The 24,130-nt window shown below is 33.9% G+C and overlaps 1 protein-coding gene across 3 annotated transcripts; it reads left to right on the top strand.

Moving 5' to 3' along the window:
- The first annotated feature begins 5,516 nt into the window (after positions 1 to 5,516).
- On the top strand, positions 5,517 to 23,718 carry LOC138936312 (aquaporin-like). 3 transcript variants are annotated; one of them, XM_070301604.1, is made up of 7 exons: positions 5,517 to 5,699; positions 6,176 to 6,300; positions 7,730 to 7,883; positions 20,288 to 20,472; positions 20,799 to 20,942; positions 21,460 to 21,918; positions 22,442 to 23,718. In XM_070301604.1, exons 3-6 carry the CDS (start codon positions 7,751 to 7,753, stop codon positions 21,904 to 21,906), a joined length of 909 nt encoding a protein of 302 aa, XP_070157705.1. In that variant the 5' UTR covers positions 5,517 to 5,699; positions 6,176 to 6,300; positions 7,730 to 7,750; the 3' UTR covers positions 21,907 to 21,918; positions 22,442 to 23,718. The 3 variants fall into 3 exon arrangements, with proteins under 3 accessions (XP_070157705.1, XP_070157704.1, XP_070157706.1); XM_070301603.1 differs by lacking the exon at positions 6,176 to 6,300; XM_070301605.1 differs by lacking the exons at positions 6,176 to 6,300; positions 7,730 to 7,883.
- Positions 23,719 to 24,130: the final 412 nt, after the last annotated feature.

Genomic DNA, 24,130 nt, shown 5'->3' with positions numbered 1-24,130 from the left:
GAGAAGGAACGAGAGAGAAAGAAGAAGAAAGGGAAAACGCCGGGTATTGTCTCTCCTCGCATGATCGACGGAAAGATGCGCAACCTGTCTCTGGATCCGGTGCTGTGATTAACAATGAGGACGGATTTTCTCACGAGGCCCTGACATATTCCTGCCCGACGCGATGCGACTGGTAGCCTTGTTCTCTCGCGTATTCCATACGAGATGGCCCGAGGAAGATTGCGCGTGTCACACTTAAGTCGTAGATAATGTACCGAGACACATACCCCGGATACGGTTGCATTAAATATAAATCTTTACATTGTAATCAATCTTTATGGAAGTCTCGATTAAACACGATTTATATGCGTTCTATAACAATTAAAAATTTATAAAGGAAGTACGTCATGTCATCAAGTTCTTGACAACACAAAATCCATTTAGAATTGACTGTAGAGCGCCGAAAGGAACGCTGTGCGAGACACTCTCTCTACGATCTTAATTATGTGTAATTATTATTCGATGGATAAAATATATCATAATTTATAATACTTTTAATATCGCGCAAACATGTATGAAATTGTAGATCGAATGTTTAAAGCACATTTAGTTCATTATAATAATTCCTTTACAATAATTCCGATACAAAGATTGTCATGGAATTTTCCGTATTAGAAAATAATCGTATGCGAAATGCGCACGAGAGGGAAGACTGGATGGACGACAATAAAGCATGCTTGATGAATTACACGCCGAGTAAGCGAGCAACCCTCGCATTTAAACGTTTATATGCGAGAGGATTTACGAGAGGAGGAAGTAGAAACTCTCCTTGCTAGAATGATTAAGCCTCGTTAAAGATGTAACACATTCTTCTTTTACATATAACATATACACATCGAGAACACAAATCTTCAATTTACACTACCGTGTTTGCCATACATATTTATACGCAAATACCTTTGTAACTTTTTTCAACGTCAATGCCATCACATATATTAGAATTAGAATTTTCATAATTTTACTCTCTGTTACTTGTAAAATTTTATCAGGCTTTATCTTACTATATATAAATATTTAATATTTAATAAAAATTTCTGCTGAAGAAAAAAAAATATATATCAAAGAATGAATCATATGTCAAAAAATACAAATTAATTGACGTAGTGTGATGTGATATACTAAAAGTGCGACAGATTAGTTAAACGCTAATCGAGAATGTGTTTTATCGCGTTGAGTAAATTTTGAATTCCTACGCGTTAATACATGCATGGAAATTTTATATTAATTATGTATTTTTCCTAAGGTATTTTTCTCTGTATTTTTTTTTCAACAGATATAAAAAGGCTTAATTTTTTTATGCGATATTTTTATCTTAATAAAGAGATTCACGATCAAAATCGTAAGATCTATAATCGCGACAATCTTTCTAACTAAAATTTCTTATGTGTTTCTTTTTATTCTAAAATCCACATTATTAATTAATATAAAATTAATAATATAAAATCAAATATCATCACAAAAATCAATAAATATTCTCACAATTTACTCGAAATTTACGTCAATATTTCACAAATAATTATTCAATTTATTTGGCTTAATATCTTTTATTCTTTGTTTTCACACACGTGTAATTATTTTAATTACTTGTTATAATCTGTATCGATATATTCGTATCGTTAAAGAACTGACCTCTCGCACTATACGTGTCCACGAATTGATTATCGCACAATTGGAGGAGGTCAGGGCAGCCGTTTATCTCTAATCCCAAGAAAGAAACATCGAGTTTCTCTACGTTTTCCGTTACACCAGGTGACCTACTGTTCCTTTCTCGGAGATGAGAAGAAACGCGCCGCGATTACGGCTGCGTTATTTATCCATCTCCTCTCTTATCCACCACCGCGAGACTGTTTGCCCGAGCGAGATATATTTTTCTTATTCGCCCATCCTCAGATGTCATTTCGAAGAATCATACTTCTAGCTGCCATCGATCACGCGATTTTTCCCTTTTGCTTCGGCACGAGGAGTGGACCGACGAGCGTGTCTATCGATCATTGGCAGAGTGATTGATCGGCACGCGCTGGATATATTGCAGGATCGTATAAAAATTTGTCGAAAGCAAAATCGAGAGAATTAAGAATAACATCATCGCTCCTATGGATGTTGTTATGGATAATAGAGAAAGGGACAAGTCTTATTGGAAGTATTATTTTCTCTTTTCATTCAACACAGAGAGAAAGAGAGAGAGAGAGCAGCTAGTACACGGTATCTGGAGCAGCAATTACGAATATATGATTGTTTCTCGGTCACTTTCAGATTCACCGAGTAACGTTCTTCTATCATTGTGATCTGATAACTCATTAATTTTTTTTATTTCTCATTTTTAAACCCCATACATTTATCATTTTATATTTTATAAAATATTACATTTATTATTTCATTCTTCTTTTATCTTTAATTTCTTATTGAGCTTACAACTTTAGGTCTCGTCTTTCTCTATTGTATCCTTGGTAATTGTAAGTCCAGTTCTCGCGGTTTCAGAAAGATATTTCTTCTTTCCCTCGATAATATAGTCGCGTGACAGTGAACCAGTTTGCTCTTGGTTTTCTAACGCGACAAATGTACCATGACATTAAAGACTCCGAGCTGTCTTTTTTGTCGTAATCATTGATATTGTCGACGACGATTAATAATTCGCCGTTTACTCCAATTAGCATTATCAAAAATACATTATCGGATAAAGAATAATTTTTCACGAGCATATATAAAGCGTATTACAAACATATTGAGATGTAAAATTATAGAAATAATTGAAACGATTAGAATTCTAAATTACAAAAGGAAATAATTTCGTAATTATAATTAACGTAAAGTGTAGTTAATTACATTTAATAGTAAATAATTATATATAATTTCTCGAAGTTTTCCGCTTCGCGGAGAAAAGAGATAGCGTCTTCGTTTCTCGGTGTCCGAATAAATACCGTCGGAGTCATCGACCCGCGTCGGCCACCGACAATGTTATGCAAAATGCGGTTGGTAATAAGAAAGCAGTCCCTAGTACTTGTTGATTCGATTACTTAATATTATTGTATAGTTACGAGAAATCTCACCGGTTCTTTTTTTCCTATGACACCTTCAGTTTATACAGCGCGACGTAATTTTCTCGAAGACAGGTAAGTAGCGACGATAATCACCGAGATACGTGATTAGGGGGGAAAAAAGAAAAAAAGAAAAAAAAATGCGATAATACAGATAAACACATGGCGTAATTAGATATATAATAAAATAATAGAAGAATAATAAAAGATTTGCTTCGCGTCAATATTTTTGATATTTTTTAAAATAAATCATATTATCGTGTTATGCTTATTTTCAATTCGCATTAATTAATGCGAGACACGTCTAACAAATGAGACATAATTTTTTGAAATCTTTCTTCTTTTTTGCAAAAATTAATGTTTCAAAATTCAAATCGCGACGAATATTTATCTAAGTTTATCGGGAACAATTTGTACATATGCTTGTATTTTCAGATCTTTATTTGTCCATATGGTTAATTTGATCACCAATCTCTGTCTCAAAATATGAAAAAATTACACTATTATATCATAGATAACAAGGGAAAAGATAGAGTAACAATAACGTATAATTAGAGTAAATGTTCGGAATGCTTTATGCGTTATCGTATTTAATACATTATTATCTTAAGTAGATGATTTAATTGATCGTTATATGAATTGATTATTTGATAAATCTCACTTATACATTAATATACAATTAAATTACAGATTTATTTGTCGTTCCAAATCTAGTAGATGTGTTTCGCGATAAGATGACTCTTGACAGTAAAACACATTGTATACATTTCATATACTTGACCATAATTTATTGATTGTTCAACATTATTTGCTGCTAACGATAAAATCGCTAATGATAATCTATTTGATTCTCTCACGATTGTGATGTAAAGCACTTTAATAAAATAATAAAATTGTACAATTAAAAATAGAGATGAATAGACTAGAGAAACCAAGATCCTAGAATTTTTGGCATTCGTAAAGAACCGTGTTACCTATTTTTTAAACTATATTTTATTTAGAATGAACGTCGAATGTAAGTGTAGGAAAATCTGAGGCACAAAATCTTTGGTCTTGAACAGTATTTTTAATGGAATTTCATAATGTATAGCGTGTCCTAGACTTTATACTACAAATTACGAAAGGATATTCTACAAGTGGAAATAAGAAAAAAATATTATATAAAGTTTGGCTAGAAATGCTTTATTATAAAGATTAGCTTTATTACAACGGATTTTTCCTCATATATCAATGTGTATTCCTTTCTATTTGAAAACACTCTTGATATTTTGATGATAATTGACACAAGGATTGAAATCTAATAACTATCGATGTAAAAGTAGCAATCTGAATCTTTTAAAGATAGTAAATATGATATGAATATACACAGATAAGATAAATACGTTCGATTTTTCATATTCTGTACAACGGAAAATCCGTTATCTATTTCATGTTCCGTTTCAATATATGTTTATAACTTTGTAATAAAGTATTTCTAGCCAAATGTCATAGAATATTTTTCTCTTATTTCCATTTGTAGAATATGCTCCTACAGTTTGTTGGGTAATCTCTGGGACACCCTGTATATTAATAAAAATAAATAATCATTTTTTATATAAACAGAAATTTGTATCAATATTATGTAAAAAAATATTCTAATATTCATAACAGTATTAAAATTATAATATAATCAAAATTTTTTAAGCAAAAATAATTTAATTGAAATAATAATTTCTCCATTTCAAATTAAAATTTACTTGTCCATGACAAAGTTTCAATCAGATGATTTCTTGGCAGCGCTTTACATAATACATAGTGTTTACTTATATTGCTATCGTACATATATAATATCTCATCAAAAATTACAAAAAAATATTCTTTCATAAAAATTCAATTGAAATTCATGCCATGCATTTTTTTTGCAGTTTTTAAAATTTTATAATTAATTATGTCAAATATCAAAAATTTATATATCGCATGTTTTATGATAACTATATTTTACACGTACTAAAATTTTGTTCTCATGTCCATTTAAGATTAATTAAAGAGAACGAAATGCTCTCTCCATCTTTCTTTCACCTAATTACACTTTTGTATTTTAATTTGTCGAGAGACATCATCTTTCTTTATTTCTGACAAAGAGAGAGAGAGAGAAAGCGTGTTAAATTTAGGTCGACGAGCAAACAGTAGATTTTGCGCATACGACACCGTGAGATAATCGTCAACAATGTATGCGGTGGTAAATATTTTCCGACGCGGAAGCTAAATCGCAAGCGCGCGCGTGCGGTGTGTTGATAATAATTTGGCAGGTAAGTACATTTCGTGAATTCGTATGGTCGTGTGCGGAAATATACGGAATCATCGTGTAACGGGAGAGTGACGGCCAACCGGCCGTTGGCACAGTGGAGGGTTTTCTACATATAGAGGTGAGCGCGAGTCGCGAAACGATTCAGTCTTCTTGAAACCACGCAGCAATAAAATACAAGACGCGGATAAACAACAATAGCCGCGGGCATATTTGTTCTTCGCCAACGTGCCGATCGTACGTGCGAATTTTTTGACGATTTTTTTAACGATCGGATCATCGAGCGAGTTCGTGTAAAGTTTGTGCGACGCTGCAGCTGCCACCAACTCCTCCTCTTCCGGGTAAGAAAATCCTTCTTCGTGGCATGAAAAATCGAAGATTAGTAATTTCTGCATCTCTAGTAAATGAAAATTTTCCTAGTTTCTGTGCGATTGATAAAAATAACATATACTAACACAAGTATGAAGAAATTAATTTTGAAATGCTACTTATATTTGACTTTTTTTTTTCATCGATTATCGGTTGGTCGTGTTAAAATCTTCCAATTTAAATATACTAAAACTAGAGTCTTTTTTAGTATGCTCCTAAATTGCAAAAACATATAAATGCAAATACATCATAGACGTCGGTTATCGATTATTACATACTTTATGATAATCAATCTGTTATCGAGAGATCTTTGAAAGTGGATTAAGCGAAATTAGTTAATAGTAGATAGCTACGGATTTTGTAGCTACTATTTTATTCTATTTACTTCCTTAAAATTTCCGATATTTATAGTATAAAAATTACATTTGTAACGTGCATATAATTATAGATGCATCGCTGCGGAAAGGAATTTCTTTGACAAATTCCGTAAATTGTATAAATTAGAACATCGAAAGTTTGCACAATAGAAAGAGAGAGAGAGAGAGAGAGGGCTGTTATCAAGCAGAGAATTAAGTAAGATTAGATAATAGTTACTTTAAAATTTGTTTCACGTTCGCGTCATTAGAAAATCAATATTTATTTTATTTTACAAGCAGCACACACTTATCGAAATAAGAATCGCGCGATCTAGAGTATCGGAAGCGCAGTGATTTATTCAATGTAAAGTCGCGACAAGCCGCGATCGATCGATAACGCGCGTACTAAATCACGGATTTAATTAACGAAATGCAATTCATTGCTGCCTGGCAATCATGAAACATACGATTCGATCAGTTACGCGTAGAACGTCAAAGTTCGTTTGACAGCTCGGAAAACTCACCTTTCCATTTGTTTGTTATTTGCATGTCGATATAACTATTATTCGATTTGACAAAGGACCCCGCATTATTCTTATGAGAACTATTCAACTTGATCTTAAATCTTCCAAATTTAACATGTAAGGATATAGGCTTTTCAAATCGACATATATGACCTTCGGTCGAATGTGCATGTGTGTGGAAATGTCAATCATTAGCATAATAATATTCAATAATAATAATTTTTTTATCTTCAACTCTTGACTGTATTAGTGCTCATTATTGTTAAAAGCCATATAAAGACAACAAATATACGTGATATAGTGTGTGTAAATTTCTAATGTATGTCAATTATAAAAATAGACATATAATGTGTATATATTGAGTTGAATGGAAAGTTTGTGCCATTTTTTCAGTCTTCATCCGTTAATCTGGAAATCCTTCCAGAACTTGTAGCGCGAAAACAGTTCATAGGGTCAAATTATGTTCATTGATAGATATTCGTTCACAATGACGAGGGCTATAACATATCCAAAAATTAGCCAAATCCGCAGAAAAACATTTTCCCATAAGAATGGCGCAGAGTCTAATTTCGACTAATTGTCAAATTCAATAAGATATTGATATTTACATTATCATCGATTATTTCTATTTGCCACAGGTATTCTACTGTCGCCAAATCGATAAAAAAATATGTCAAGAATTGGTTTTTTTTTTTTTTTATTTTGCGGCTTGTCAACGGAAATTTCAATAAGCAGATTTCGTCAAAAATGTTATTGACATTTATCAAAGAATTTTACCAATATTAATAAAACAAAGAAAACAAAGAATTTTACCAATAATTAATCTAAAATTTGCTAGAATTTTATCTAAATTTATTACAATTATACGGTAATTTATTGCAGTAAAAATATCAAGCCATTTCAAAGTACAGTAGCAATTGATAAGATAACGAGAAAAAAATATATGCATTGCCAACTTATTTGCATCGGTGTAAACTCATTCTCCCGTTGCAATTTCTTCAAATAAGAATATTACAAAGCGAAGAGACGCGCGATTACCGTAATTTATTGCCATAATTTATATTTACAAATAGTATAATCTGTATGAATAATAGTATAAAGTAGTATAATCATTGTTTTCAGTGATCGTTTAATTGTGTCGATATGGAGCAAAATGGTGTATCGATAATATCTCCACCGGGTGTCACAGAAAATTCTGTCGGAAAGTCCAAGAGCATCGGTATCGCGCTAAGATCTGGCAGCTTACAATCGGCTAAGGAAAAGTTGAAGACACCCTGTGAGTATAAATTAATGATGCAATTACAATGAAATCAGAAACGGCTTCGAAAATGTACAGATTTTAATAGAAACTCATATAGAAAATCAAATGAAAATTAAAAACAGTTTGCAAGTATATTTAATACAAATTTTAATACAATGTTTTGTGGAAAAATTTTTGTGGTAAAAAGATTGGTAATTTTTTTCAATGGCAAATTTCTACGTTACGCATATTTTTTTTTTTTTTTTTCTTCAAGAAAAGAGTCGAGTTTCGAATTTTTTAAGATAAACTTCGCATTAGATAATTCACTTTTGCACAGAGTTCAATCGAAATTGGATAATCAGATTTTATCTCCATTTTATATCGATATGGTTTGCAGAAATTTACGTTTAAAAAAATAGCACGAGGCATTACTGAATATTAACACGATCGAGTGAATAATGGCGTCTAAAAGTTTAGTAGAATGACAAATTTTCATGTGTATGAAACTATTTGGGACAAATTTCATTATAATTCGTAAAGGTTACCGCCCTATTAGAATATGAAGCTATTTTCGCATACATCAATCTAGATCTCAAACTTTTAATTCGAAATCATCTAATTTTGCAACGATTAATCATTCTTTCGCGAACAATGCCTGCTCCAAGGTTATCGTGAGTAAAGTAAAGTAAAGTAATTGAATATTGTTAGATGGAGAATACAATAGTAAAATATTTTTATTCGTCAATAAGAGCAAATTAAATTTTTTTCAAACGATTATTCATTGATCAATCTCTCTTTTGATATAATATAAAATAATGAAGAAAAAGGATATTAGCAAAAAACATTTACAATAGGAGCAAACACTGAAAAAAAGTACTGGATGTTTTAGTAATAAATCCTATCTGAAATTTCTTCTCTAACAGTAATCTTGTATTTAATTCTTGATGTTAAATTATCAATCAAGCGTTATAATAAATTTTACTAAAATCTTTAAGTTAGAATTATATAAAAAAATTTTGGTTTTTCATCTTTATTTCATTTTCTGGTATCTGCGTTTGTCAAGGTGACAATTCTTGAGAGATCTTGCACGCTTTAAATGTTAGAAAAATATAGAACATTTATAATTTTTACTTTTTTATTTATATATATATATATATATATATGTATAATATGGAATTCTCGCGTTGAAAATTTCACGGCTTCCTATTCGGGAAAAAGGAACGTACAGAGAAGTGACTTCGCGGTGAAGTTTCATAGGAAGAATCGATCGTATAACAAAATGGAAAGGCCTCGCGAACGATCGTTCGTTGCTGCTTTCAAGATTGACCTTAAACTCACGGAATCGTCTGCTATCGCGAATCGACCGACCTCCTATTCACATCGCGCCGGTTTTCTCGGTGAAAGAAAGAAGAAAGCGGAGGTTGTATTATACCGAGCGCATGCTAAGCGACGCTCTACGAGTATTCCCGACCTGAAAATTGGGTCGGAAATCGGATTTGCGAGACTCCGAGGGAAATTTCTCTCTTTCGCGCGTTGCATCCCGCCGTATCAATGGCATTCTTGGCACGAGAAAATTAAGAAAATTAGGTAAGTTCTCGCGCTTAAGGATAACGTCATCGTAAGTTGCACCTGCCATTTATTATGCAGGCGACGTTCTCGTATCGGAGAAAAAAAATATTCAGTTCCGGAAACGATTCGCGTTTCAACCACGTGACTCGACAAATGGATTATATTCTCGACATGATCTTTAAGACTGTATAATTTCTTTCCTGTAAAATCAATAGCGATCTAATCTATTCACATATTTATAGATTATATTTTTCTAAATTATCAAATAATCTTTTCTTTCATTAAAATGAAAGAAAAGTTTCAGCAGTTTCAAGCACCGTGTAACGCGACGAGAGTTTTCAATTGGCGGCGCGTTTCGCTGTTTGATCTAGAAAGCGGATTGTGTTTCTTTTGACGAGCGTATTTCGGTCGTTTCTCTAGGAAAAAGAAAGTGCATAATACGACCGCATCAGGAAACACGGTTGCTCGGATGTTTTTCCGAGGCACGTACGCGAGGAGTCTCTCGCTAATGAAATTAGATGATAATTATAAAGCGGGACGCGTATATGCTTAGCACCAAACTTCTTTTCTCTTGCTCTTTTCTCTCTCTCTCTCTCTTTCGTTTTACAAGCGCGGAAAAATGATGTGTTTGGAGATCTTAATTTCAAGCGAGTCAATCTCTTGTTTTTAGCTCCTCTAATATGTTACACGCTTCGCAGCGTATCTACATCGCGAGATATTAATTAATTTGAAGCTTCATTTCCCTCGGACGTTCTCACAATGCGTTCCGCGAAAGTCTTACAATTAGATCCGATAAATGATAGAAAAAAGAAGAGGATGCGGATGAGAGGAATTGATTATTCCCGAATGGCTTTTTGTGGATTGTATCTTCCTGAGAAAATCTAGGGAAACAGATCTCGCACGCGAAATATTGAATTATTCGCGTGCACTTTCACCCGCGATAGCGACGCGAGTCCAATTTATAGTCGCGAATATACACGCGATAGTCTTCGGGAATTAATTAGAATTTAATATAGCGCGTGGAGAGTTGAGCGAAGAATTAATATTAAAATGCGGGTCACGTATCGCCTCATAATCCCTTCCTGGAACATTGCGGTAAATGATTAGAAACTTGTTCATGCCACGTTGATGTAAATACTTTGGATACTTTGTTTCGAAATACGTTAAAAGCCCACAAATATTCATTTGCATTCACAAACAAGAATGTGTTGGAACAAAAGTCCTCCAAAACTGGTTGAGATACTTTATAAATAATTTCCTCCTACAAATTCAAGATAAAATTTTGAGAGAAAGAGAGAGAAATGTACTTCAAATAATATTTTTCAATACAAGAACATTCGTGCATTATAATTCGTATACCAATTTAAAGAAACATAATGACAAATTAAGAGAGAAAATAGAATAACGGAGTAGTTCTTTGTCTCTTGCTCGGCATAGAAAGTAGTTTGAGAATCGTGGATTGTACAACACGGGAGTGTATACTTGTACTCGATTTGACGAAAGGAAATTTTGAAACTCCAGTGTTTAAGAATCGCTTGCATTATAATGTCGGCGACATCGCCAACGATCGCGGAAGACCTCTATCGTTGTAATAATTATTTTTTTATGTCATCATGTTATATATTACAATTTTCGTAATAATATCATTAATCTGGAAACGCGCAGTCGCTTCATAAAAATTTTCGCGTGCATCGCGAATATTATTACGTCATTTTTATTGTTAAAGACGCACAATGCAACGCAAATTTCTGATGTAAGTTTCTACACGAGATATTTACAGTGCAGATACATCAATGTCGGCAGTAAATATTTCTCGTTGTCACGTCAGGCGCTTAAAGAAGTTCAGTCTGTCGATGGCGATCAGTGACAAGCAAATTATACTAATGCGTGCAAATTATTTTCGACGGATTGAGATTGTTTTTTTTTTTTTTTTAATTTCATAATAAGAGCAGTGCAAATAGCGAAATATATGTAAGCACAAATTGTAATAAAAGCATTTTCGGCTTCATTGTAGACGCACAGAATAAATCGCGCGCGAATAAAAAAATAAATAATAATTTTCTTTTTCCTCGATTATCATAATCTCTTCGCTATATGCTTTTTGTCGTATTTATACGATCTTTTAAACCTTTTAATTCACATTCATCGAAATCTGGGCAATTCGCATAAGCGATGTTATCGCAGTAAAGCTGCTCCGGATTCCTGAGACGATATAATTATTGCCAGATTGGGGAGCCTGCTGTAAATGGAACAAGCGACGCTTTGAGAAAATTTAGTACATCGCGATATTCTCGAGTTTTAGAAAATCCAGAGTTTCACTCTTTCTCGTTACGATTTATCGTGACAATCGCGTTGTAATTTACCGATACTTCCTCCGTATCCGTTCTCACGATGGTGCTCCGCTTCCACAACGATATGCGCGACGTAGCGATATAGCAGATAGACACTAAAATGTCATGGGAATGCAATCAAAGGCGAGACAATGGTCTTTCGTGTCGCAGTATAACGCGATCTTATTATTATTTATCCGCGTATTTCTCCGCGGCAAATGTTTCTGCAACGAATTTTCAAGATAGATACGCATTAATTCGAGAGAATAATAAAAACTAATATTAATATAATAGAAATACATGACATTATATATAATTGATATCATATATGTCATTAATAATTAGTAAATGTTAATGTTAATAATTAATGAATAAAATTAATAATATAGAGAAAGATTTATAAGTCAAATTTCATAAATATCGTAATTCAAGTATTAATAATTAATATATAATTACAATTAATAAATTATAACTTTGCAATATTAATTGAAATATTTCTGTAGCATTTAACAGCGCTCGAAACTTTAGAGATGATTCATAATATAATACGAAGCGTTTTATACGCATTTCGATCGTGTCTGAAACTTCAGGCACGTCAGAGGAAGTACAATATGTTTCGCATCCCGAAACACGGGTGTTTCTGCCGATCCCGTGATAAAATTTCGAGAATGAAAATTCAGCGGGAGGGAAGGAATTCGGGCATCTCGATAGCGAGTGCCTATGTAAAAATGCCGTTAATCTCCCTCTCTCTCTCTCTCTCTCTCTCTCTCTCTCTCTCTCTCTCGGTTGCCGCTAAAAATTGAGACGGCGCCGATGACGGAAGAAAGATGATATCGGCACATCTTACGAGCGGGTACATCGAGTCTGGCTCGACAGTCACATCATCTGCTCCGGCCATTCACATCGCGAACTTGACCTACTGTCACACTTGCAGCAACGGTACGCGATGTTATATTCTCTGCCGCGTATTCCACGTAAGAAAAAGATCACCGTATACCTCTTCCCGCTATGATTCTTGCGGAGTCTATCGCCAGATATCTTCGCAGACGTACAGCAATGATGTAATAACTATAGAGATTAAATTCTCAATAAGTCCGTACATATTTATTACGCTACATATATTATAATCAATTTTTTGTGCAGTTCGAAAGAGAAGGAAATTATCAGGTTGTCGACTTGACACTCGACAATAATTATTTCTTCATATTTCACACATATTAATGTTATATATATATGCGCATATATTTTCCAATCTTCAGAAAGAAAACACATATAGAGAGAAAGTCTTTTTATTTTATTTTTATAATATATTAACTTATGGACTGCGTGCGCTCTATCATTTTGTACTTCTAATTATATAGATAAATAGATGAAGATAAGTCTGCATTACGAACTTTATTTCCCCGCAAGCTTACAATATTCCTGATGCGTATCTTTCATGTACTTCATTATAACATACGGCCGACAGAACGCATTCCACATATGATGATATAACCTGCATAAGTATTACTGCATCACTCTAAGCGATACTTATCGCAATTGCAAGATTCAAATGCTCAATCGCAATCGTGATGTTACTTACATTTATATAGAACAGAATAGACAATAACAAAAAAATTCCTGAAAATATCTGAAGATAATTTAGTTATTTGGCGAATAATAAAAAGCCGGTTATAGATATTCATGTACGTGAAAATATTGAGATACGATATAAATATACGTATATCATACAGATGCTAAATATTTTTAAATTTAGAGTAGAAAATTATGAATTTCTAATTTCGGTAATTAAATAAATATATCTAAAAATTCGTAAGATTAATCTCTTGAAAGAGATAAACGATAACGTGAGAAATCCATCGTGCATGGATCACGCGTATTTCGATAGTATTTTACATTTCCGGCGCTTATTGAGAAATTGTTTTTATGCAACGCGTCGAATGGATGAAATTACTTTCGACATCGTACCATCGCGAATCTAATCGACTATGCAAATCGTTACGATGCAGTGTAATCAATAATACGTTATATCAGAGCGCGTGTAATTATGCATGTAATAATTATTGATCATTGCCAATCGTTCTCTCGCAAAAAGCACAAAAGCGAATAATTGACAGCGTGCGAAAGTTTATCGCTAATAATCGAATAACGCAGCGATTTTTATGCTTTTTTCAAGACATATATTAAAACGTAGTAGAGTTCTTGCAAGCGAAAAATATCAAGCATACTTTTTCTCGCGAAGAAAGAATATTTGTGCATTAAATGCACCTGCAAGATTAGACGATTAGAAGCGCGCCATTCGTTTAAAAATTTTTTTTTTTTTTTTTTTTGCAACAGAGTAATAAGCAAAAACCCGAGAAAAGCGGGCGATGGAGAAAAGCGCATTTGTTTTTGCGCATCGCTGCGCTTTCATGCATCTCAATGTTCACGACAGTTAATCGAAGTTCGCCGTTGCATCCTCTCAGTCGGTGCAAAAAGCAAGGATTTCTCTTCACGGTACTATTACTAACCCATTTTCTATAATTCACGAGGATTCGTTGCATTTCACTTGTGAGATGTGAAAATATGGATTATGAATGTATTCGAATGTACAAATGACTTGTATAATATTTATTTTCTATACGGGTCTTGTAATCTTGCTCATCGAAAAAAAAAATATATTTATATTCGTTCAAGTAAATGATGATCCATGAAGTAAATCAAAGTTTAACGCATAACTTATCGGAAAACTATTATATTTTCTTCTGCAATTTATTTCTTTAAAAAATATTCATTTTTTTTTTTTTAGTTTTATATTTTGAGATATTTTAAAACACGCAAATGATGTAAATGTAATTTAAGAAGCTTGTTAAGAAATTTATGCACAATTTTACCGAAACAATTATCTGGAAAACATATAATCTTTTTTTTTTTCATTTTGCAAAAGAGATATAATTTAGGTTGTTTCGAGAAAAATAATACACAGATTTTAAAAGATGCCCGCGCTTGCGTGCTCGTGGAAATTACATTCTCTCGGCACTATAGATTTCGCACGGGAAGATGGTATCAGAGTGTAACGACAGATCGTTGCAAATCACACGTAGCCGGTCGTATATTTCACGCTACCTGCTAAGATATCGTTCTCATCGTATTTTACAGCTGAATCGTGCGTTTCTGCGTAAATGACGTTGTTTGCGGAATAACGCAAACCGCGTTACACAAATCGAAGACGCATATTCCGAATGTATTATGTAACGAACGTGTTCGGACGTTCTCGTCGCGAGTAGCCGGCAGATGATTAGCAAATGTCAGAAGAGGTTCTCGGTACTTTCACACGCAATAATAACGAACATGCGTGACGGTAACGTGTCGTGTCACGTGGAATAAACACGTTATTTTCACGTTGATCAATTTTATATCTGATTCCTAATCAATCCTTGACAAAAGCTCAACGGATTCACCATTTGCGGATGTGTGGATTGGAAAATCAATTATGTTAAATGCTTTACTAATATTGATCGGTAGAATACGAGCGCATTACGAATTGTAATTACGGAGGCGGATACAGCGTACATAATTTTGACTAAAGATCAGGAAGTTTATTAACATTGGTTAATTAACATAGCGAACAGCATGCAATGGAATTGGTAATGAGAATAATCGATGCAATGAATAAAAGCGAATATGTTCTTATACTTGGGTTTATATCGCGTCGATTATCATGAGATGACAGAAATGATATTTTCCCACAAGTATAAAAATTATATTACGATCGTCGTTACTACATTAAAACATCTGATATGAAAATTATAAAAGGAATTATTAAACGAACGATTGTACGTTTGTCTCAAATGTATAACTGTTTAATTTAACATAATTTTTTTAATGTACGTCTATCCAGGTGCGTGAGTTGGAAGGTAATTAATGATCCGTTCGCGTTATCTTATCGTTTTGTTAATATCGATTACTAGTTGATTAAACGAGTTGATCAAATATTGTTCCTCTGATCGTTGTGACATGCGTATACATCGTGACATATATATTACTGGAAATATAATGTCGTTTTAATGTCACGAGCAGTTGCGAGCTTGTCGTAGGTGTGTTTTTTTTTTTTTTTTCGAATTTCTCGTAACACGTGGCGAGAAGAAATAGGCGTTGGAAATTAACGCGAAGCGTACTTTACCGCTCGTCATCGCACGTTGCAACGTGCGTTACGACAAAAACTGGCTTTCTACCCTTTCGGTGCAGTTGATTTATGGAAATTTCACCGTGTACGGTCGTCGCTATTAGAGATCGTTGAAATTCGCGGCATAGTGGAGAATATCTTTCTTTAAATTGTCGAAGTAAATTGCCTTTTTCACGTACGTTATCTAGTTATCAAGCGCGTTGCGCGAAGAATTGACCGCGAATTACAAAAGGTTGAGCGATTCACTAATTATAGAAGTTGCCACACTTTAAACTCACGTGCAACACGCGTTGCAATTCATTCCTTGTAATTCATTCCTTTATAAATCTGCGACTATAATTTAATAAAAAAAAAAAAAAAAATCCCATCACAATAATTTATTTATCTGTAACGATAATAGCTTGTTATTAAATTACAGCGAATTACAATATTATCATTATCAAATTAATTAAATATATTGTTTTACTTTTGATATGTAATCCGAACTTAATGATTAATATAAAAATATAATAACATGAATATATTACAGTATGCACACGCGAAATGCATTTTGCTACTTTATCAATCCAGTCATGAGTCATACCATAGATTCCTACTGTCTTTTATACGCTATCGATAGCTGGTAAAACTATGTATGCTGTGGTCGGTATATATCGATGGAAATTTTCCAGAGAGAGAGAGAGAGAGAGAGAGAGAGAGAGAGAGAGAGAGAGAGAGAGAGACGTTAAAAGCAATGAGCATTAATTTATATTTGTATGCGAGATACTGTAAATGGTGCATCGATGAAAATGCATCAAAAAAGCGCATCACTTTCTCGATCCAAACTTCTCCCTTTCCTTTATTCTCATTAAAGAAAATGGAAGAAAAGAAAAAAAAAAGTCAAAAAAGAATATTGAGGGCGAAGTATTATATACAGAAATACGAAACATTTCACTCGGCAAACTATAATCGTCGATTATACTTTCTCGGTCCGTAATTACGCTCTCCGGCACTTTCTTGCTAATTATCTCCGACAGCCTCCGTTCCCCGGAGTTTGATTTTTTTTAATTAACGAATAGAGATATCGCGTTCAAGTTACTCGCAACTTGGAAAGTGCACATCTCGACGATAAAGATACGAGATATATTTCCATAAACTCCACGTTATATACATATACAGATATATACCGTGTTTCGATGTGAGCTCGCATGCGTTTTTCCCATTCGGCCCTAATATACAACGCGGGTACGATGACTTTCTACACTTTATTCCGCCAGTACTTGTCGTGTTTACGACTATCGGATCATTAACCGGCGATAAATTAGCGAAATATTAAGAGACCTCGTAAAGCCATACGCGCGTTCCAATTTCTTTATGTTGATTAAATGCTGTAACCGGGTTTTACAATATCGTCGGATTATTATTATTATTATTATTTTTTTTTTTTAAATCTTGGATAAATAAGTAAACAAAGGAAATGAATAAAAGCGAAATTTTTTCGTACAAATAGTTTGATAATATATACGAGCGTAAAAAAATGAAGCGTAAGAAAATTGAACGTACGCGTATACAGTAATTTTTTTATATAATATTATAAAAATTTCATTCTATAAATTTTCAGACATGATTATATTTTATGGCGCGATGTATCACAATTTTAATTTTTCTCTAATCGTTAGAATGAAATAATTGAATTTCGCAATAATTATCTTCGTAAGTGTTTTTACTTTCAAAATGAAGAGAATTATATGGCAACTTATATCTCTTGGTCTGCTCTCAACTTTTATGTACCTTACGTCGTGAAATACGTCAAGTATTTATTGCGCATGCAATCGATATGATGTCCGAGAATAGAGAATGTCCGCTTTTGAGAGGATAAACACTGACTTTGAACGGCTTCGAGTACATCGGTTTGCCTTCCCGTCATCATATCGAAATCCGGCTAATCCGCGAATGTCGATGACTGATTACCATCAGTCTCGCTCTATGTCACACTAAGCCTGTACGCTAGTGGGAACTGTACGTGACACGTGCTAGCTTCTAATTATATCCGTGCGACATACGTTTAATCACGACGACTCGGCCGTAATTCTAGAGTAAACGTGCTTTGGCATCTCTATGCATAGCTCAGAAGCGCGGACGGATTGTATATATATATATATATATATATATATATATACAATATATAAGAGCACGATTAAAGTCAAGGGATATTGACATCCGTATGTGAAGTTAGGAATATCGTCTGAATGGAAATCGGAAGAGCGCGAGCGTCTTTCAATGATCCGTTCGGGAAAAGCGAATCGTGCGAGTGTAACATATAGCAAGATATAATAATGGAATCATTTATTATTACGTTAAACAAATTATCACATTAAACAAATTATTGATCGCAATCAGTGAAATTTGTCCAATGATGAAATTAAAAATTTAATATTTTCGTTGATTTTCATATATGATGCTCCGATAAATAATTATAAAATTTTATCAAAGCTACGTAGAACGAGAAGAAATGTCACTGAGCCGTGATCTTTGGCTGCACTGATTACTGATTACTCGGCCGTCTTTCTCTCATTGGAGCCTGAAATACTAAACATCAACCCGAGATATTACTCAATATGCGATAACTAGCGATATATTTCGTATATTACAATATCTCTCTCGCGAGCAGAAAGATAGATAGCGAGAGAGAGAGAGAGAGAAAGATAGAGAATTGAATTCATCTTCTACTACGGATATAATTTAATTCTTGCGTTTCAAAGTTGAGTTAAATTACCCGGAATGAAATAAATGAAAGTTGCGTAGTAAAATAATGCGAAAATAATGGGCGTTACAACGGTTAATGGCTCAAAGAGCATAGTTTAATTTAGTTGTCGTAAATTGTAATTCAGTTCAACTTTTGGCCGCGGGCAAAAGTTTCAAAAACACTCTCGTGAAAATTTTATAGCGCGGACACTCGCGAGAATTACATCGAGAAAATTTAATACGAACGTATAATACATTGAAGAAAACTATACCATCCTGTCAAAGAGAAAGAACGCAAAGTGCTTCGATACACAAGAGTGGAGGATACTTATCCAAGTCCAGCATCTCTCTCTTTAACAACGCTAGAGTTGCTCGACCTCCGATATGCATAACTTCACCGATGCTTTCATGTAAATTCTCGTTGCTCCTTTCTACTTTAGGTTTACACCAATGGTAATCGCATTCGACGTGGAGCGAACAAAGTTTTCACTCGAAAGTTCACAATAAAGTAACAGAGTCCAACTTTATCCTGCCTGTCGATCCAAAAATACTTTTGCATCAAGCACATTATTATATACTTTTGAAATTCATCGAAGAACAATCATTTCAGCGTACATTTCAAAATAAATAAAATCGAATATGATCGTGATATGAAAACATATCGTAAATTGCAAATATAAAAATGTCAGGAAAAGTAATTATTTTTCTGAATAACATTAATACGGAAAGATGTTGAGAATCTTGCTCTTTTCAAGTTTTTAAATGCGAAATTAACTAAATAGCACAATCTTGCCATCTTTGTGGCTTTAATATCCTTTATCGGTGAAAAAAGCTTAAAGAAATATAGAACTCTGTTGAATCATCTCTTATTATCTTTCTTCTCACGCTAACGATTCAAGAGATTCGCAAGTCGTGAACGACAATTTCAATACACGTGCATATATCGTCTATACATACGCTTTATTCATCTTTAAAAACAAAGTGCCCGTCCTCGATTATACATTCAATCTGGCTGGCTTCGGCTCTTCGTTTAATGCGCAGAATTAAAAACATGTATATTTTGGTAGAGACTGTTCGTTCGTGCACGATAGTCGCGCACGAATATTTTAATTAAATACGCCATCGTGTTGGCGCACGATGCGACCGTATCGGTAATGAGAGCGCAAATTTTCATACTTTTTCACATAAAAGCACGAAGATGACGCACTCTCGAGCAGCCTTTTCTACAAAATGGTAACATAAAGCTGCGTTTTATCTTTTTCGTTCGTTGCGGCAATTCGTGAATTATTCGTGTAGTCGCGCTTTGGTTTTCCCCTATTCTAACTTCCAAATTTTACATTTCGTACAATAATATAATATAAATTATAAACTGTTATTATTCGTAAAAATTTCTCAATTGCATTCTTACGAACGACGTAAATATTAAATAGATAGAGATTCGACATGCATGTTTTTTTTCGGAAATTTTTACGAAATTCTCGTATAGGTTTGCTCTTCCCTCCCCTTCTCTTCGTTATAAACAAAGCTAAAAAAAAATTGATCTAAATATCTAAAGAGATTTATTACGGCAATGAATAAAAATGTAGCAATGTATTGACACCGCGCATAAATTGATGATGCGTTAAAGACCGAAATGTCCATTTATATTTCAGGGTTAAAAAAGATGGAAGAAGGCAGCACATTGCGGGACAAGTTGCTGGCCGTTCTGGCAGAATTAATCGGAACGGCAATGCTGGTCTTTCTAGGATGCACAGCATGCGTGGGTAGTTTGGAAACTCCGCCACCAGCCTTACAAACTGGCCTCGCTTTCGGTATCGCTGTCATGATCGTAGTACAGGTATAAATCATTCGTGCCATTTGACTATTAACACGTGTCTTATTCTTGAAAATAATATTGTTTTGCGATGCGCCAATATACGTTTGTTTCGCAGCATTTATATTATTTTTTCTTCATATCTTTCTCATTAATATTTTATATTTAGATTATTTTAGAGAGAGAGAGAGAGAGAGAGAGAGATTTCGTTAATAATATATCTTGTGAAGAAAATATATATAAAAAAATATATAAAACACAGTATCTAGTACAATAAATGAGGCGGTGAGAAGCGACGTTATCGAATCTTATCGTCGATTAAACGTTCCTCGTTTACACTCCTTTTTCAGAGTGTTGGCCATATCAGCGGCGCTCACATTAATCCGGCTATTACAGTGGCCACGGTGATTCTCGGCAATAAGACCCTCCTGATGGCCGGATTCTACATCGTTGCACAATGCTTGGGTAGCCTGGTAGGCTACGGTTTGTTAAAGGTCGATGAATATGTACATATTCATTTACTCTTTAAGATTACAGTAGATACTCAAATTAGGTTTTGGCGACCACGCCCAAAAAAAGAATTATTATTGATATTCCTTTTTTTTTTATATCGTATATCGTGTTTTTATAACGCGTTATATATATTGTATATAAAAATTATCAATTTAAGAAGTTATTAAAGGGCTCTCAAGTGAAAATCACAAATACTTGTGATAAAAAATTATGTTATCTCAAAGTTACAATCTGACAATTACTTGGACTCGCTCGAGCTTTCTCTTAAAGATTATCTATATAAGCTCGTTAATTGCGGTTTAATCTTTCGGAAAATTAAATAATAAATATATATATACGATATTAAATAAACTTTATATATCGCAATAATATAATTGTAATTGCTTTAAATTATTCTTTGCACTTTTGCAAGCTTTTAAAAAAAACATTGATTAATTTAATATTTTGCCATAATATTAATCATATGTGATTGACTCTTCTTTTAAATATTGATTACAGATTATAACGCCGAAGCATTTGTTGCACAATGGTAAAGACAACGTGAACCATTCCTTCTGCACAACGAATATTAATACAGAATTAACGATCGTTCATGGACTCGTAGTTGAGGTTTTAGCCACGGGAATATTTGTCTTCTTCGCCTGCGCAATTTGGGACTCGCGAAATGCGAAAAACACCGACTCGGTAGCGATAAAATTCGGTCTGTGCATCACCATGCTTGCTTTGGCTTTCGTTCCTTACACCGGTTGCAGTATGAATCCCGCTAGGACATTCGGACCAGCGGTCTGGAATAATCATTGGAATGATCACTGGGTGTATTGGCTAGGGCCGATCGGAGGTGCCATGATCGCGGCCCTGATTTATCGATGTTTATTCTCGCCAAAGACGAAAAATCAGGAGAATGCTACGCATGACATGGAAACTTTCAATGGCATCGAGACATAGATGAAATCGCCTGTATGTTCTTTTTCTCAACTTGTTGCAAAATCTTGCATTATATTCATACGGCATCTATCGTTAAAAAGTTAAGGAGAGCGCACGCAATGGTAAAAAAATCAATTTTTTCCATGAAGAAATGCGCACTTTGCATATTTAATGCGTTGAATAATATTATTATAAATAACTTATTACTTTAAATTTTTTATATCTTAGATAATAATTTAAAAATGATGTTAAACAACCTCTTCTCTAATATAAGAAAATCATTTTTAATTGAAAAAAGAAAAAAAAGAAAAAAAAATGATTTGACGAAAGTGGAAAATTCGCTCCTGTGCAAATGTTTTTTTCTTGTAAAAAAATCTCATCAATGTTCCGCCAATTTGGCATGTTTCTAAAGCATTTTTTACGATTGCTTTCTTTTATTTTCGTCCATTTCGCTTCAATGCAAAATATATGCTGGATATTTTCGGGCTATGTATAATGCGTCACTTTTGTCGAATAATTTACGAATCTAACTTATATCACGCACTTTCTCTTTCAGGACTCGAGATATTCCAGCTGTGGGGGGGGGGGGGGAGTGACTGACTCACAAATTGAATAGGAAATCCTGAATCGCGCTGGTATTTTCCTCCTCGACTGAAAAAGAGGACGTTGTAAAAGTTTCTTGCAGAAACTCCTGCGGGGCGCGATGGAAGAAGATCGGACAGGCTTCGAACTTTACGGATTTCTGTTTTCAGGATATTCGTCGGAAACGTTTCACTCGAAAATCTTGTAACCCTAAGGAAGAATCGTGAAGACGCGACGAGAGAGGACTTCTCCGTTGTAGATTAATCTGACAAATTATTTTTGTACAAAAATTCGATGTAACAAGGCGCATCAAAGTACCATTCGCATTCGCTTTTATGCGATAGATGTAGAATTTCTGGCGTTTTTTTTTTTGTTATCACATAATTATTTGTTATTTGACGGCGTCGCGACTGAGCGAAACATGACATAGAAATGCATTTTAAATATAAAATGCAAAATATAAATTATATATTCTAAGAATGTTACTTTAAAATAAAAAAATACGGACCAAGTACTATTATAAGTAAGCGTATTCTTAAAAATTTTCTCCAAGAAATTAAAATATATACAAAATAGTTAGTATTATGTATTCGAATATTTACGCCTGTAATTTTCATTTGACATACGCTAGGCCGTGAAGCACACATGAATATTTATATCCTTTTGCCACGTATTATAGTTTAAACATCTCCAGCACTTTCGAGGATAATCGTTCTATGTCGTTGTAACATATAGCGAAGCGCTATAATGGCGTGTGATTTTGTCTTGCTTAGTAATATATTATTTAGGATACTAATTGTCTCGTTTGTCTCTCTTTTTTTTTTTATTGTTCGTAGTGCGAAGCGCACGTGAAGAAGAAAATCTCTCTCTTATTACGCCGCAGCGGCCGCATCGTCACGCTTTTTATTAATTATTAGCGAATTTATGGGTTGTATGCAGACCCGGTTCGCTCGCTCCGCAATTCCACCAAATTCGCCACCATCATATCGTACGCGTATACGCGATGCAGCTCGTTAAGGCCGACATCTCTTATCCCTGTTGCGACGAAATTCGAAATAACGGAATTAGTCTCGGCAAATTCGGGAAATTGCTTCCATCGCCGTCGGTCGCGCCAAACTTTTAATTGTATATTCGATCTACATGTCTGTGCGTGCGTGCGTATGTATGTGTGTATGTATGTATGTGTGTAAACGCGATTGCAATTACGCTCCGCGACTTAATGTATATGTAAATACAGGATACACATTCGGACCTCCTCGCTGGTTTCATATATATCCCTCCTCTCCCCCTTCTGTAGATAACAATAACTTTAAGAGCTTGTGTGCGAAATCGCGCGATAGATTTTCTGTAGTTTCGCAAACCTCTTATTTTGCGCGCGAACGATGGCGTGGGATAAGATCGGATTTTGGATTACATGACTGCAACGTATATTTATATAAGTAATTTTCAATTGTAATAAAATGTGACTTCAAATAAATTCCACGTGATATTTTGACAAATTGTGATTTTTCTTTTTATATACTCATTTTATACTCTTTGCAAATACTTGCGAGTAACTTAAAATGACAACGGATACTCATTTATAAATGTCCAATTAATTTTATTTAAAAGTAGTAGTGTAAATTTACTATCCTAATATTATACAAGTTTATGAGATATAAAT

The sequence above is a fragment of the Polyergus mexicanus genome, unplaced genomic scaffold (genome assembly GCF_030449975.1).
Source record: "Polyergus mexicanus isolate NDT 795.1 unplaced genomic scaffold, iyPolMexi1.0 SCAF_9, whole genome shotgun sequence".
Taxonomy (NCBI): domain Eukaryota; kingdom Metazoa; phylum Arthropoda; class Insecta; order Hymenoptera; family Formicidae; genus Polyergus; species Polyergus mexicanus.
Note: the sequence above shows the minus strand (reverse complement) of the source record. Positions and strands in the feature narration are given on the sequence as shown.

Coding starts and splice junctions, on each gene's coding strand:
- LOC138936312 (XM_070301603.1), top strand. CDS start 7,751: ATGGAGCAAAATGGTGTATCGATAATATCTCCACCGGGTGTCACAGAA. Junction 20,473..20,798: donor CTGTCATGATCGTAGTACAG/GTATAAATCATT, acceptor CTCCTTTTTCAG/AGTGTTGGCCATATCAGCGG. Junction 20,943..21,459: donor TAGGCTACGGTTTGTTAAAG/GTCGATGAATAT, acceptor TATTGATTACAG/ATTATAACGCCGAAGCATTT.